At 40.3% G+C, this 18239-nt stretch overlaps 1 protein-coding gene across 1 annotated transcript in view; it reads right to left on the bottom strand.

The window, feature by feature from the left end:
- LOC122808326 (plexin-B3-like) overlaps nt 1-18239 on the bottom strand; it is a 2760797-nt gene that overhangs the window by 544492 nt on the left and 2198066 nt on the right. Inside the window, exon 26 of the mRNA XM_044079291.1 lies at nt 2985-3072. Coding sequence (XP_043935226.1) covers nt 2985-3072 — 88 coding nt within the window. The remainder of the gene's footprint in view (nt 1-2984; nt 3073-18239) is intronic.

The raw sequence follows: 18239 nt of genomic DNA on the forward strand, positions 1-18239 counted from the left end.
GAAAACGTTGAGACCCATCCAATTATCAGATCGTGCATGAATAAAAAAACAAAGCTCAAGATGCAGGATAATTATGTAAAAAAAAATGAATAGTGACAGTTTCCTACTTATGGGGTTAAAATCAAGAAATTTAAGGAATGGGTATGATTCAAGAGTTATTAGCAAGGATAGACATTACTTCAAAACATAAAGCTAATAAAGTGGAATAAAATAAAAATAGAGTTCAAAAACATGGTAGACGTGAGACATTAAGAGATACAAGACAGGGGAAAGAAAAAATAATTAGTGACAAATCTCAAAATATTGCAGAAAGGGAAACCCACAGAACAAGAGGAGCAAATGTGGAGTGCTAATGGGAAAATAAGGGATTTAGACAATATGCAAGAGTTTTATAATGGTTGCTGTTAAGCAGCTATTTTCTGATAACTCTAGAGTACAAAATCTTTTAGCACAACTTAGGTAGCAAATTTATAAAAGAACTTAAGACAAGGTCGGTGCCTATGACAAGAGCTCCTAAAGAAGTGTAAAGGGTAGTTTGGAAATTTATGAAAATTTGTATAAAGCAAATGAATGAAAAAACAAGAAAAATCCCAAATGGAAACACAAAAAATGATAAGTTATACAACTTAGAAGACAATGAGGCTTGACAATTAATACCCAACACAGGAAGAGATGAAATAAAAGCAGTGATGCACTCAAATCAACTACGAAGTCACCATTAAGAGACTGAATTCCTGTAGAAATCTGGAAGACAGGAGGGAACAAAGTGATTGATAAACAGAGTACAAGATGAGCACAGCAGTACAACTGTCCAGTGGTCTGCACTAACACAGGAAATGGAGAAGCAGCTGGAGATGAGGAAAGACTCCACTTAGGCATTCCTACACTTGGAAAAAGCATATGACAAGATCTCAAGAAAGATGATTTGGGAAGTCCTGTGATGGTTCAAAATCCCAGAAACACTGTGGATGAAAATAAACAGTGGAAGTAATTATGGGGGGGGGGGGCAAGGTTAAACAAGGTAAGGTGATTCTCCCAGCAGAACAAGGAAGTTCTGGGCTACCGGGTTTGAAGTAGTACTTTTGAGGCTATGCAGCTGAGGCTCATACCCAACTACAAGGAAGGTGGTTATAAATCAAACTGGAAAAAGACAATGATAAAATGTTGGGGGGAGGGGAGTGTGAGAAAAAAGAGAGAGGAGAATATGATTTAAAATATGACTTAGGGAGAATATTACCAAGCATACCAAATGTCATATTCATAACGAAGATGTCAGTAAAAAGAAATAAGCCAGAATAGGGACAGAGGAAGGAGAATTTATCAACAGGAAATCTTCAAAGTACATCATACAGAAAACAGACAAGAGGGTGTTAGAATTTAATGGTGGAAATTGGCAAAAGAGACAAGGCATTGGGAACACATAATTTAGGACAGAAATATAAGACAGTGGGATAAGGTTAAGCAGAAGGTTACAGTCTGCCTTCCCTATCAGGGATTGATAACAGCAAAGAAAAACAGACAAGGGAACTCTAAATGAAATGAGAAATCTGGTACAGTTTATAGTTGAGTCTGCAACACAAAATGCTGATAATTAGTAGAGTATAAATCAGAGGAGGTTAAAAAGATTAGGAAAAAGAAAATCTAAAAGCCATTTTAAAAGGAACAATATGAAGAAATCTGTAGAGCTCCAAGTATGCAACAACATTCAGAAAGTTTAGAATTTTTGCATGCAAGTGTTTCCATAGGAATTTTTCTACCCCAAGTAGACTTAATAGAATTTTTTTCTCCAAATAGACAGCAAATGCTGGATATATGATGGGGAAAGACAGGGTTAAGTGGGAAAGTGTTTTTGAGAATGTAACAAGTTGTTAGATTTTAGAAATTCTCTACCCAGTACTTTGAAATACTGAGGGAATAAATGGTAATAACTAAAAAATTATTATTTTGGGCTGGGATATAGGAACTGAGTTGTCTAAGGTACAATAAAGCCTTATTAAGTTTAATGTTATTTTTGCCAAAAAAATCAATTACTAGAAAATGGAAATATTGTAAAAGAAGACAAACGAACTGAGATTTTTTAGAAAAGGGAACAGCAAGTTTCATAGAAATAAACTGAATATTTTAGCAATAATAAATGCAGCATAAATGTACAAAAGGATGAGAGAGGTTTAAGGGAAAGCAGGAATATAATGCTGGAGTGAATGAAAATCACTGTAAAGAAAATACACATTCACTGCAAGATAACAATGGAAATATTTTACTGTTTGTATTCTTTACATTAATGTATGTGAACTCATAGTTTAAACTGTGATGATTTAATAAAAATGTTTTAAAAAAACATACTTTCTGTGGATGGATTCTGTGCACGCACGCGCACATACATACCCATGTAAAGGACACTGCCCACTGCGCCCAAAAACTTTATCTAATCAACACTGAGGTCATTATGCCTCAGAAGAAAATGAAATTTTCCACATTGCAGTGAATCTGGACAATGACTTTGCATTTGAAACACCTCTTTAAAATCCATATTTCACAGAAGTAGTCTTTGGTACATTGAAAAGCCGCAGTGGTGCAGCGGTAGCATTGTTGCCTCATAGCAAGAGGTTCTCCCATTCGATTCTCAGCTGGAGCACCTTCTGTGTGGAGTCTGCATGCCCTCCCCACGGTCAAGTGGTGTTCGAAAGACATGCGTAGAATGGGCATGCCTTAGTTGGAGGTTGGGCGTCGAACTGGCACCCGTAAAAAAATCTACTGCCAATCATTAGCGGACTGGACTTCCGCTGTGGCGACCCCTAACTGAGTAGTCGTCTTTGGTACATTGTCACACTAGCCACACAGTAAAACAGTCTCATTACCTATACATACATATGTTGACAAAATAACTAAGGAGTGAACTGAAGTAACCACAAGGTTTAACTAGAGTATGGATAATGAACATAGCAATCTACATAATACACCTCCTAATGGAAACTGCAACTCACTTTCTTCTGAGAAAACAGACTGGTTCATGCCTTGAGAAAAGTTGCTGTGCATTCCAGGGATGAGTGCCACAGTTGCTCCATCGGGAACCTGTAAGCAAAACAAAAGGAAATGTTAAAACTTTAGGTATACTATCACCATCAACTACATGGTATGAATTTCAGATGAATGGCATTTTTCAACTATGTGCAGCTTCCTGTTTGGGGTACAGTAGTATTACATGAGAGGAAAAACTGCATTGTTAAAGGGTCCTCCTAAACACAGGGAAGAGGCTACCTGCACTTTCTGTTACAAATGACAGCGCTTAAACTGTTGTGTGTGCGCATGTATGTGCATATATTTTGCCATCCAGCTGCTTTTTCTGGATTGTCCATAAATAGAACTCATTACCTTGTTCTCTGGTACAGCACATGAATGCCTATTTTTTTGTAGCAGCTAACAAGTGCATCCTTGCTTTTTCAAAGTTGGCAGAATTCATTTGTGATGTCAGCACATCTAAAATGAGCGCAAACACTGCTTGCTGCATGTACTCGCCTACCCCTGTTGCTGACTGGCTGAGAGGTTTACTGGTTTGAGAGTGCAGCCCATCACAACAAAGTAATGCAATGAACTCTGCAAAATTTAAAGAATGCATACAAGGACTCTGCTTCTTACCTTCATTAGAAAAATGACAGTTGTGTAAAATCTTATCATAACAGTAGATGTCGTCAGCTTACTATTATTTAGGCAATTCCACTTCATGCGATTTTCATTAGTGCGAAATGGCAGTTTCACACAACGAAAAATGAATGGCACAATGTCGAAACTTACAACAGCGAATGCAAAACAGCATTCGCTGTTGTGAGTTTCAACACTGGGATGCAGATTGCACTACAATGGGTATCGGGAAATGTACCCTTTCCCTCACTACAGTGCGATCCCGGAGTTTGTATATATAAGTTGCAGGGGGGCTTGTCCCCCTGTAAACAAGTTCTTTACTGTGCAACGCATAGTGATACTGTTCTCGGAAGTGTGGTGACTGTTTGAAAATGTTGAATTCAACATTTACAGCAATTTATTTTCGATTTTGTGCTCTACATTTTGATTTTTGTGTTTCCACTTCGACATTATAGCTATTCGCTGTTGTTCAATTCGGCGATATAACAGTAAACTCATGTGGTCCTCTTCACTGTTGCAGTATTCTTAACAGTAGGGATCTCCAAAGTATAGTCCAACATCTGGCCAGTATACCAAAGCCTACAGATCTTGTACCTGCCATAAGTCACACATATGCTCCCCATTCAGGATGTAGGGCGTAAAGGTGACGACTCAGCTACTCAAAACTGAATTGCCCCAGTAGAGAACAGTCTCCATAGTACAAAAGAGGCTATGCATATTCAGAAGGAAGAAAATGCAGATGGAAAAGGAAGGGAAACTAAAACAAGGCCCAAAAGAAAGAAGGGGGAGGGAGGAAGTGAATACTGCAACAATGAAGAGAAGGACATCTATTGTTATGTTAAGATTTTACACAACTGTACAATGTCCTTCTATATCACTGTTGCAGTATTCTTAACCACAAGGAGAGTAAAATAGCTCAAGAAATGGATTGGGAGGTGGACGACTGAGAAGTGTTCTCAACAAACCCATGAAGAATGGCTCTAGCAAGACCTGCTCTGGCCCAAAACATATCCAATGCATAACAGGTTTATAGGTTGGTACTAGGCTATCGGCCCTAGGGCCTATACAAGCCTAGCCATAACAATTCCCTGGATATTTCTTCCCACAATATTTACTTCCCTGGACCCCTGTCTAGCAGGGCGACTGATGTGATCCCTGGGGTGAATTTCCTATCTCCCATCCAGTCATCAAGGTTCCTTTTGAAGAGGGCCATGGAAGCGGTCTGCTTGACATGTATGGGCAGTCTATTCCAGAGTATGGGGAGTCTCTGGGTCAGGAATGCTTATAGGTTCATAGGTTCATACTAGGCTATCTGCCCTAGGTCATTTATAAGCGTAGCCAGAGTATGTTTGGCTTTCACCACCCATTTTAAATTAATTTTGCTATGCCCTTTTTCGAGGTTAGTATACTGTGCCTCTGTCTAACAGTGACACAGAAGTGATACTCGGGGTAAACCTATGATCTCCCATCCACTCATCAAGATTCCTCTTGAAGAGAGTCAATGAGGGACTCTGCCTAACCTGGACTGGGATTTTATTCCATAGTGAAGGGAGCCTCTGGGTTATGAATCTGTCCCTCCAGCATGTCCTATTTATTTCAGTGCTGAGGTTCAAGTCTCTCGAGCGTGTAGCTCGATGGGATTTGGATTTTTTGAGGTGCAGCATGTCCATTAATTCCGGGTTGGACATGGCCTTATACGTCAGGCACAGGTCACCTCTGAGCAGTCGGTATGCCACTGAGTAGAGCTGGAGTTTCTTTAACCGGGCAGCATATGGCATCTGTTTGAGCCCTTTGATCCTCTTGGTGAGGTACGTTTGGGGTCTTTCCAGTTGCTGCAGGTGTTTGGTAAGGTACATCCCAAAAGGGGCATTGTACTCGATTATAGACCTGATGAGGGATGAGTAAAGAGGCACAATGACCTCCCCTAATCTAGATGTGAATCCCTTCATGATTAGGTGGGCTATATAAAATGTTTTTCTAACCACTTTGGCCACGTGGTTGTCAAATGAGAGATTGCTATCAACTTGGGTCCCCAGGTCCCTAATGACTTCTTCTGTACTTAATGGATTACCACCTATGTGGTAATTTGTGGGCACTTTGTTTTTGCCAAAGGGGATGACTATACACTTATTGGCATTTAGCTTGAGGCCATGGCTCTGGCACCAGTTGTCTGTTTCTATGAGGCCCTTTTGGAGGATGCTTGTGTCGGCTGGAGAGTCGATTATGGCACCCAGTTTGCAGTCATCTGCGAACTTGGTCAGCCACAGTCCTTCCATGTTGGCCTGTACCTCCAAGAAATATATACCAAACAAGAGAGGTCCCAGGACTGAGCCTTGTGGGACGCCACTTGTAACTGGTTTGGAGTCTGACATGGCTCCAGCAATTCTAACCATGTGGGTTCTGTCCTTGAGCCAGTTTGCAACCCATCTAGTGACATAGGGGTTTATATTTAAGCTGGTGAGCTTATCTATAATGCCCGAGTGGGGTATTGTATCGAAGGCTTTGCGAGGTCCAGATAGGCTGTGTGGACCACCTTCCCTTCGTCAATGGCCTTGGTGACTGTTTCAAAGAAGTCAACCAGGTTTAAGAGGCAGGATCTGCCCTTAACAAAGCCAAACTGGGTAGGATCCAGTGTCTGTAGGTCCCCAATATCTTTATTTATGAGGTCCATAATGATCCTTTCCATAGCTTTGCAGACCAAGCTAGTCAGGCTTATGGGGCGATAGTTTCCAGGGTCCGTTGAGGCACCACCTTTGTGGAGAGGGACCACTGTTGCTGTACGCCACTCTTTGGGTACATATCCTGTAGTAAGGCTGAGATTGAACAGTAGTTTTATGTTTGGGTTTAGCTCTTCTTGGAGTTCATGTAGGACGCAGCCTGGGACACCGTCTGGTCCCATTGATGCTGTGTTTTTTGCTTTGGAGAGGGCGGCTCCCACCTGAGCATCTGAGATGTCGGGGGGGCAGCTCTCTGCTGGGATAGATATTTGCCCTTTTGGTGGGGAGGGGGGGAGAAGTTTGCGCTGAACCTGTCAGCTAGGATGTTGGCAATGTCTGTGGGATCAGTGTATTTTTGTCATTTTGGACTAATTCTGAGCATATCTGTGAATTCCCACCCAGGTTCCTAACATAACTAAAGAAAGCCTTGTGATTATCTTTAGTGTCCTGTGCAATTTTTCTCTCGAAGCTGGCCTTTGACGATTTTATGAGTGCCCTTAGTTTTTTGCTAATACTGATCAGAGATGCCTTCCCTTTTTGGGATTTTGCTCTATCATGTAGTAGCTTCCTCCTTCTATTGTATAGTTTGTTTATGGCTGGGGTCCACCAGACAGGTCGTCTGCCTTTGGAGGATTGGGTCTTGGTTTTATTTGGGATTGCATGATCCATGCATTCCTGAAGGTGTTCATAGAATGCATTTATAAAGGATTCTGCGGTCTGGGCCGTATTTTCCACAGGCCCGGGGGCTTTGAAGGATTCCACCTCGGTTTTGAGGAGTGTGAAATTTGCTTTAGAGAAGTTTTTCACTGTGGTTTTCTGGGCAGGGGGTGGGGATGGGATGTGAATATCCAGTGAGATCAGTTTATGGTCTGATCTTACCAGTGAGGGATACACTTCTGGTCTGGAGCATAGAGTCCCCATGTTGGTGATGATCAGGTCCAGTATGTTTTCCCCTCTTGTGGGAGTGGTAACAAGTTGTTCCATAGCATTTGACTTTATGAATTCTAGGAACCTTTGGGCAAGGGTGTTGGAGCTAGAGTAATGCTCCCAATCTATGTTTGGGTAGTTGAAGTCACCCAATATAATGGTGTTCGGAGAGACCTTCATATTTTCCAGTGTTCTCAGGAAGGCCGAGTGGGGTTCCTGGGTTTGGGAGGGTGGTCTGTAGCAGGCTATAAACTGGAAGGCAGTTTTACCCACTGTTAGTTGCACATGGATAGTCTCTGATGCTTCGTGCTTTGCCACCAACCTGGAGGTGTGGGTATCTTTGATGAATATCGATACTCCCCCTCCTTTTGTGGTTCGGTCCAAGTTTTGGGGCCGAAAAGCATGGTATGAGGTATAACCTGGTAGTGCTGGGGTGCTCTCGGGAGTCCTGAACCAGGTTTCTGTTACTGCACAGATATCGATGTTCTCCATGTTAAGGAGAGTTTCGAGTGCGTGCATCTTGAGGTTTAGACTTCTAGCGTTGAGTAGCATTACTCTTAATTTCTTATCCCTTGTGATACCTATGGAGGTGGGTTTGTCTTTTGAGCCTTGCCTAAAAAAGGCACTATGGGGGTAGCAAGAGCCTTTGCCAATATCCGAAAGCCCAGGGGTGACAGGTGCAAGCCGTCCCTAGCAAAGCATCGTGGCTTGTCGTGCATATCATCCCACGCTGACAGGCATTGGATCCCCTTTGAATGACACCAACACTTAAGCCAATTGTTGAAATTGATCATCTTGTCTTCATATTGTGGCATCATTCTTGGTGAGGGTAAGATGCTACTCAAGGTCAGGGTCATACCAGCCTGGGCTACATGCTCAGAGAGCTCCTCTATGTCTCTTTTCATGCAGTCCAGGGAGGTACGTCTGAGGTCATTCACACCAGCATGGACAATGACTGAGTCATATTTGTACTTGCCTTGGAGTGACCTGAGTGCTTGTGTTATGTGGCGGATCCTAGCGCCAGACAGGCTGCTCACCGTGACCTTCTCCTTGTTCAGCCTGGTGAGCGGGACGTCAGTGTGCCTGACAATAGAGTCACCTATTACAAGTGTATCAGGTGTGTTGTTTAGCCTTAAGGGCTGTGACTGTTCGGCACACTGGCTTTGTGAGATATGTGTTGCATGTGTTTTGTTTTGGGGTAGCGGTTGCTTGGGTGTCTGCTTTGGAGGTCTCTGCTGCTTAGGCAGATCTTTATTTAGAGCCTCCGAGTATGTTTTTGTGTGATTGTGTGTTTGGTTTGCTGTCGTGGTAGGTCTATGTGAGACTGGAATTGTAGTGAGTGTGGTTTCCTTCTCCTCCTGACTGGTTATGACAGTACTGAGTTAAGAGAGCTTAGCCTCCAGTTTGGCTATATGGTTGCATCTCTCACGTGTTGGAATTTGTTGGGAGGAGGAGAGGGTTGTCTGTGTACATGAGGCAGTTGTAACATTGCCTCAAGATTCCCATATTCACTAGCTGGACCGGAGAGGAGATTGACAACTGACCTTTGGACATGCTAGAATAATATTGGGAATTCCTTTATAATTGAAAACAAGGGCCAATGGGGAGCGAGGGTGTAGTGCTTTTAATTTTTAGTGCTGACTTATAATTGCTTTAGTGAGCAAGTGCCAGGTAACAAGTGCAATGTGTTACAGGTAACTTAAATGCAAAAACGACAAACAGTAACTTTCTTTCAAGCGAAGCAAGTAAATAAGTACAGTAAGCAATGCAGATATCACTAGGGATCCACAGAAGCGCTGAGAAGCCGCGTTTTAGGTGGAATTAGCGTTCCAGGAAATAACAAGCATACAAACAAAGCTAGATTCAGCAGGCCTGGATCTAGTCTATGCTACAGCAAACAAGGTGTACCAATTTCAGTAAGATACAGTTCAAATATTCAGGCACTATAAACCTTTAACCAGAAATTCCCAGCTCAGAAGGGCAGAGTCCAGCCTCTCCTCCCACAAGAGTGCAGACCACAAACCTTCTTAATGTAAAATAACTGGCCTGAAGCCCAAGTGCTTAAACCAGAGCTAATACACTTTAAGAATAACAGACACTGAGTTCTCAATCAGCAGTTCCCAACTTAGAAGGATGAAAGCAACCTGTCCTGCCACCACAGTGCATGCCACAAACCTTCCTAATGTAGAACAACTGGTCTGAAGCCCAAGTGCTTAATCCAAAAGACTTAGAGTGATAGCTACACTTTAACCAAGTTACTACCAAGCAGTAGTAAATACAACTGAATACTTTAAATAATGCCTGGATTAGTGCTCAAGTTATAAAAACAAAGCTAGATTCAGCAGGCCTGGATCTAGTCTATGCTACAGCAAACAAGGTGTACCAATTTCAGTAAGAAGAAATTCAGATATGCATGCACTATAAGCCTTCAACCAGAAATTCCCAGCTCAGAAGGGCAGAGTCCAGCCTCTCCTCCCACAAGAGTGCAGACCACGAAACCCTCAATGTAAAATAACTGGCCTGAAAGCCCAAGTGTTTAAACCAGAATATACTTTTAGAATAACAGACAATGAGCCCTCAATCAGCAGTTCCCAACTTAGAGGGATGTAAGCTACCTGTTCTGCCACTACAGTGCAGACCACAAACCCTCTCAATGTAAAACAACTGGTCTGAAGCCCAAGTGTTTAAACTAAAAGGCTTAGAATGAGTTACACCAAGCAGTAATAAATACAATTGAGAATGTTTAAGATGACGCAAAAGCAAAATAAAGTAGGAAGAAACACAAGTACAGTAAAAGCAGAAGATTTTTTTTTTTTTTTTTTTTTTTAGAAAAGTAGCAAAAGCAGTAGTAAATACAATTCTCATGCAGTGCAAGCTGGCACACTTGAATATGTAGCAATATTAGTCCACAGACAGTTTGAAAAAATGTAATTAAATTAAAAAGGACTAAAAGCAAGTGCAGAAAGGGTTGATTAGGTAGAATGCGGTAAAGAGATGTCCTGGGGGAGTGCCTTAGATCAAATCTACAGTGGGGCGGGCACTGCAAAAGCCACCAAATTAAAACTACAACCAAGAATAGGGAGGGGGGGGTGGACCAGTTTCAACACAGATGTAAGGAATGTGCAAATTATAAAAAATATATATACTGTTTTCTATAGATTTGCAGAGCAGTAAGACACAGATATCAAGCAGACAATTTAGCTCTATAATACAGAATAACACAGAAAATATACTCAGCTCTATAACTTGAAGATAGTTCTGTAAGGCTGTCTCTCCAGTTTGAATACAGGTTGTTAATTAAAAGGAGACACAGCACTAGCTAAATTATATCAGCTGAAAGACAAGGCAGGAAATGAGGGGGGGGGGACCAGTTTCAACACAGATGTAAGGAATGTGCAAATTATAAAAAAATATATATACTGTTTTCTATAGATTTGCAGAGCAGTAAGACACAGATATCAAGCAGACAATTTAGCTCTATAATACAGAATAACACAGAAAATATACTCAGCTCTATAACTTGAAGATAGTTCTGTAAGGCTGTCTCTCCAGTTTGAATACAGGTTGTTAGTAAATGAATGCTTAATGCTTAGTAAAGGTATGCACTGAAGATCAAGTAGCAGCTTCAAGGTTGGAAATGGTGTCCAACGTCTTCAAGAAAGCACCAGAAGAGGCAACAGCCCTAGTAGAATGAGAACTAATGGAAGTAGACAGGCATATGCCATGAAAAGAATAAGCAATGGCCTTGGATATCCAGGAGGAAATGGCTTGCTTAGAAACAGCCAAACACAATGTCCTGGGATGGAAATTAAAAAAAAGCTAGTCAGACTTACAAATAGCCTTAGTTTTATCCAAATACTACCTGTGCTGTACGTGCAGATCCAACATATGTAGCACCCTCTCACTATTAGACTGAGGACAGGGAAAAAGGAAGGGCGTGGTACTGCTGGATTCAAAGACAACTCATTAACCATTTTGGGCATAAAAGAAGGATTAGTATGAAGGGACACATTGTTACTTTGATAAACCATAGGGGCCTAAAGCTCAGAAATTCTCAAGCATAAGACTCTTCTAGGTACAATGCTGCAGAGAAGCTGACCCTGCACATTCAAAACCAACTCAACAATGAAACGTGACAATGGTGTAGCACCTAAAAATAATATAATGTTTGAATACCATGACAATATTGTATATTACTATACAAACTTTGTACATCTAATACTTTATTTTATTTATTTTATTTTACATTTGTTGACCGGGATAGTCCGACTGGATACATGTCCATTTTCAGCGAAGGCCAGGGGAGAAAAGCTCCACAATGTCAGAAGGTTACATACATGTTCAATATTACATATTATTACATTTAGTAGTGCAGTTAAGGAGAAAGATATACAGTATATATTGTAACAAAAACAGTCTAGCAATAGCAATCCAAAAAATACAACAGTTCCTATACAAATTTTATAAAGCATGAATACAACTTTTCTAAAGCAAAATTATGGTCCCAAAGAGAAGGAATGGGTTTCCTTGGGTGCCTAAGGTGAAGGATGCCTTTAAAAAAACTGTTTAATCTCAAAATAAGAAGTCAAAGGAGGGTTCGACGACAGACAGAAATTACTGTCAAGTGGGCCTTTACAGAAGAATAGGCAAAGCCAGACTGTAGCAATTCACACAAATAGGAGAGAACCAAAGGGACCCCCCCCCCCACTGAAAAAAGGACCTATTATGAGCATGGCACCAGAAAGGAAATCTCTTCCAATTTGACATATAAGACTTTCTGGTTACATGTTGTCTTGCCTCCTTAAAACCCTTACAAAGTCCTCAGAAAAAAGGTGGCTAAAAGGGATCAAAATCCTATCACCCACAGTGTCAGTTGAAAAGTGTACAAATGAGGATAGATGAGTGACCTCTTGTCCTGTGTGAGAAGGTCTAACCTGTGAGGTAATGTGTGGTGATCACCCCTGGCCAGAAGCATTAAGAGGGGGTAAGAGGGGGAACCAGTGTTATCTTGGCCAAAAGGGTGTCACTAGCAAGATATTTGGGGAGTCCGGCTGAATCATCTGCAGGACTCTTAGAAGCAGGTGAAGAAACATCCCCTTCCAAGGGAAAAGAAAAGGTGTCTGCCTTCCATGGCAGATGGCATGGCACTCTGGAACAAAAAAAATGGAGTTGCCTTGTTCAGGGAGGAAGCAAAAAGATCAACCTAAGGAACACCCCACTGATGGACTATGTCCAGAAACATGTCTCTGTGAAGCATCCATTTGTGAGCCTGTGTTTTGGACCTGCTCAAAGCATCTGTCACTAGATTGTGCTTTGAAGAAATATACACTGCATGAAAAGTAACTCATAACTGACGGCCAGATCCCAGGTTTGAAGAGCTAGCCTGTAAAGGTTAGACTTTGTGTCCCCTGCTTGACGACATAGCACATCACCGTGGTGTTGTCTGTGTAAACCGTCAGAGTACCAGGAGACAGCACAGGGTGAAAGGCATGAAGGACCAGAATCAAGGCTCTCATCTCTTTGATGTTGATATGGTCTGACTTTCTGAGGGGGGGGGGGGGTAAAGACCTTGAACTTTCAAGTGACCACATGAAGCCCCCCACCCCATGTCAGAAGTGTCAGTGAACAGTTCTTGAGAAGGAACCAGAGGCTGAAAAGGCAGACCTGGGTTTACAGATAGTTGCTGAATCCACCACTCAAATTCCTACTTCAGAATACGAAGGAGCAGCACTCTGAAATTGAGAGGATGTCAATGCTGAAGCCAAAGTGACATGAGGTACTACTGAAGCCTCTGCATGTGCAGTCTGGGAAGAGGGAGCACTGGAATAGAAGAGACCATGAATCCCAGGGCTTCAAGAAACTCTCTGGCTGGACTAACAGGCAGAGGAAGAAGAGAATTAATGAACGAAAGCTGGCAAGGACAGAACTTTCAGAGGATGATCAGAAGCCATCATTGACACTGGCTGAATCCTGCAACCCAGATTCAAATGATTAGGTTTACAGGTTCATAGGATTAGTACTAGGCTAACTACCCTTGTGGCCCACTTTAAGCCTAGCTAATTATCCCATGTGAGAATCAAACCCTGCACCTTGTATCTGTAAGGTAAACATCTTAATCATTATGCCAACTTCCAGTCTCTTGCCAACTGAGGAATCGTCAGAACATACTTTTGGAAGTTGATGGTGAACCCCAGACTTTGGAGGAGAGATATGGTGAACTCCAGATCCCATAACAGGCAACTGATAGAAAGTGCCTGAAGCAACAAATTATCTAGATAAGGGAAAAACATGAATGCCTTGAAGCCTGCAAAAGGCAGTCACAGAGGTAGGAATTTTGTGAATACCCTTGGGGCAGTACAGAGGCCAAACGGCAAAGCAGAGAACTGAAAATGAGAGGAAGAAACAGAGAAATGTAAAAAACTTCCTGATAACAGGGTGAATAGGTATATGAAGATAAGCATCCTGCAGATCCAAAGATACCAGAAAAGCCTAGAGCATTAAAAGAGGAAACAAGGTTTGACGAGTAAGCATCTGAAAAGAAGGAACCTTGAAAAAGGTGTTGAGCACGGAGAGAGTCAGAATAGGTCTCCAACTGCCTCCTTTCAAGGAACCAGGAACATGCTGGAGTAAAATCCCTTTCCTACCTGGGAAGGAGGGACAGGTTGAATAGTTCCTTGGTACACCAAGCTACCAAGGACCTCTGTGAAATGAGGAAGTTGTTCCAAAGGAGTTTAAGGAAACCCCAAAAAAGGAGTGAGAGACTTCCACACATACCTCTCAACTGTACAGATTTTTGCCTCATATTTTTGTTCTATTCCTCACAAAAATTTTTTTTGACAAATCACTGGGAGGATCTAAGAACTAAAGTCACTAGACAATGACATGCATTTGAGTTTCAGACTTCATATCCTTCAGAAAATGCACACTAACACATCCTGTTATTCTAGCCACTTTCGAAGTTTATAAGGGCAATATTTAAAACTCTCTCTCTATTTTTGGGACTTTGTCCCCCCACCCATTGTGTCAGACTTTGTCCAGATTTCTTACACTAAGAGGTTGAGAGGTATGCTTCCACACCATGAAGTAACACTAACAGATGACAAACAGAACCCAATAATCTGAGGTGATGAGATGCCAGTTTGGAAGAGAGAGAGAGAGAGAGAGAGAGACAGCCGAAGAGACAAGAGAACCAGGCCAAAGGGTGGAGGGGGTCAAGATGTCAAAGAGAAGCAGGGTTGTCAGACAAAAAAGGCTTCTGGGCTAGAGAAGCCTGAAAAGACTTAGCAGGAGTAGCACACTTTGGTGGCCTGATGGACTGCCTACGAACAAAAGCAGGCCTAGTAGGATATGTATAAGCTCCTGAAAAGCCTTACCCTTCTTCTTGAAAAGACTTAAAACATGTCAGCAGAAGCAGTTCCAAAGAGATTTTTATCATCTAAAGGAGGATTTAGCAACTTGGCCTTAATGTCTTCAGGTAATGACTGCAGACAAAGCCAAGAATAACACCTCATGACAGAACCAAAGGCAGCATCTCTGGAAAAGGCATCAGCAGCACTTGACAGAGTGATGCACCTCCTGAGAGGTAGAACTCAAAACAGAAATCAGAAGATTTTACCTTGGAATCAAGGAGGTCGGAAAGAACCTGACAAGCTTAGACAACCAAGGCCAGAGCATATATGGTCATGTGGATCTAGTAATTGATGGCCTGAAAGGTCAAAGTAGAAGCAGCATAAACTTTTTTACCAATTTTCTCCATTGCCCTACTATCGTTATCCGAAGGCAGAAGCTTGGAAGAGGGCAAAAGTTTAGACTTGAGAAGACTGACAACACAGCAGGGTCAGTAGGAGGACACAGATAAGAACTGACAATCCTCAGGAACCTTACAGAACCTGTCAGGTTTTTTTGGAACAGGAAACCACCAACTGACGAAGGAAAAGCAAACAGCAGCCACAGAAAAAGTCCAAAAGCTCTTTATTTCACTCTAGCACCTCGGCAAGAAAGCCTTCAAGTAGTACAAAAAACTTCAAACAACACTAAATAAATACATACATCAATAAATTAATTAACAAATCAGTAACATCAATCAATTAAATACTTCCAGTTAAGCTCTGTTTGACATTATAGAGGTCAATGTATTATATTTTAAAATAAATATAGCTTCTTTATATAACAATTTATCTTTCACAGAAACTAATTCACTCACACTAATATTAACCTTTTCTAAAATACTTCCTTTAAGTTTAACATTACTCGAATAGTAATTTCTAAAATGAACTGCTAAAGAGTTATCACAGTTTCCATTTTTTATATCTCTAATGTGTTTCTGAAATCTTACTTTAAACATTCTTTGGCCTTACCCTACATAAAATTTCTTACAAGGGCACTTTAAAACATTAATAGAATTCCAGCAGTATTACAAGAAAAAAAAATGATTAGGACTAAAACCAACTCCATTAATCTTAGAAAAGCTATTGACAATAGAACAACAAATAGAACTATTCCCACATGCAAAAGTACCTAACCTAGAAAAAGCTAATTTACTAACTTTAGCATTGGGCATCTGAAACCTACTATGAACCATAACATCAGCTATAACAAGTCCGTTTTTAAAAGAAATCAAAGGTTTCCCTTTTAAAATTCTGGCCAATTTTTATCCTTAAACAACACGGGCCAGAAATAATATAAAGGATTAGTAATTTTATCACTAAGAACATTAAAAATGGTAACAAAATAAATTTCCTTTCTATCATTTGTCAACTCACTAGAATTTGGTAATTGTGGGATATTGTAACTGAAAAAAAGGAAAATTATTAATTTTCTTATTATCCAATTTTTTTAACCCATATTTTGACAACCACTTCACTAACATTATAACAAGAACTAAACTCTATCCAGGACACCTTCAACATCCTTTCTATTATAACCCCTTTGGATAAACATTTTGGCTGTATATTGTACTTCCTTCTCAAAATCTAAATCATTACTACAAAGTTAAATGGATAAATTCTCCATATGGCAAGGAAGCTAATAAATGGGGGATGACAACTAGTGCCATAGAAAAACTTACTTTCTCCCCCAATTTTCCTATGAATAGTAGTCCTAATAGAGCCATCACCCAAGCCTATCAAAGTTGCATTTAAAAAATTAACTTGATTGTCTTACTGTAATCCATCAACTCTATAGTGAAATATATTATTATGCAAGGAATTAATAAATTCATCTACTTTGCCTCATCTACATAACAAAAATACTTAATCACATGATCAGTAAAAAAAAAACTATGATAAAATAAATATTCAGCTTCAAAAAGGGACAAAGTTAAATTCGCATACATGGGGGCAAAAGGAGTCTCTATGGCTATTCCCCAAATCTGATGAAATACTTCATTAAAAACAAAAAAAATTATTTCCCAAGCAAAAGTGAACCAACACAACAATGAAACGTGACAATGGTGTAGCACCTAAAAATAATATAATGTTTGAATACCATGACAATGTTGTATATTACTATACAAACGTTTTGTACATCTAATACTATCCAATACATATTTTTCCCATTTAAAATTAGAAATTTTACCTAAAAAAATCTTGAGTACCTCTAACATAAGAAGTCAATTTAACAAAAGAAAACAAATATTTGTGTAAAAATAAACCCAAATTATGTAAAAAAAAAATATCTACAGGTGGCTACTATAGGTCTACCCTGTAACTTATACAATCCCTTATGAACCTTAGGCAAGCAATAGAAAGTTGCCAGATTGCAACATTATAAAGCAAAGTTTTTATCTATATCATTTTGACTAAAATAAACAAGCCTGTAAACCCTCTGCACCAATAAATATTATTTCAAGTACTTGGTTATAAATCATAATATCACATTTCTCATAAACTGATGCATCATTTAACAATGTACAACATATGTCTGCATAGTGTTTAAAATTCATCACAACAGTCCTATTACCTTTATCAGAAGGCTTGATTCACAATTACTGATATTTATACGAGCTTGCCATTGTTCAATAAACAAACTATAATTCACAGTAGATTTGGACTTCAAATATAATCAATTAATGATGCACCAGAAAAACTGAAAGCAGCTGAAAACTGCATAGCAGAGCATATCTGGTCATGTGGGTCTAGTAAACGATGGCCTGAAAGGTCAAAGTAGAAGCAGCATAAACTTTTTTTTTACCACTTTTCCTCCATTGCCCTACTATCCTTATCTGAAGGCAGAAGCTTGGAAGAGAGCAAAAGTTTAGAATGCTTGTCAGAAGAGCCTGACACCACAACAGGGTCAGTAGAAGGACACAAATAAGAACTGACAACCCTCAGGAACCTTATAGAACCTGTCAGGTTTCTTTGCAGCAGGAAGTTGAGAATCAGGAGACTAATAACTATGACACTGTAGATGCTCAGGGTACCCCAACAACTGATTTGCCTAGGAGAAGTGAAAGATTAGCTCAGAAGACCAATAATAACAGCTTTCAGGATTTTCACTATCCCCCGGGCAGACCAGGGGGCAGGGACATCACCCACCAGTGGCAAGGATGGAACAGGGGGCGCAGATAGGTAACATGCTAGGATCTGAACCTTCTGACTTACTACTTGAATCATCTGACAACAAGTACACTATAATAAAAAAAGATAATTTTACTATATTTAATTTTACTGATTTAGTAATAACTTCGGACTATTTTGAGCTTTTTACTAAGGGTTTCAAGCTTGTTCCACTATGGCCCTTAAGGTTGACTGATGCTTTAGTGGATTTAAAGTTATTTGTCAGACATTTAAATCTAGCATTACAATTTAAGGGACAACCACACACAAAAGAAGAGCTAGCAAGGGCTAGTACCTACAATCCCCCTCTACACCCCTCTCTTAAGGTTTTTGAGGAGGTGGTGGAAATGGATTTAAGAAAGCAGTGTTTTAGCAGAACACATTTTCCATCTAATAATTT

This window comes from Protopterus annectens, chromosome 8.part0 (genome assembly GCF_019279795.1).
Source record: "Protopterus annectens isolate FY-2018-M chromosome 8.part0, PAN1.0, whole genome shotgun sequence".
Classification (NCBI taxonomy): Eukaryota; Metazoa; Chordata; order Ceratodontiformes; family Protopteridae; genus Protopterus; species Protopterus annectens.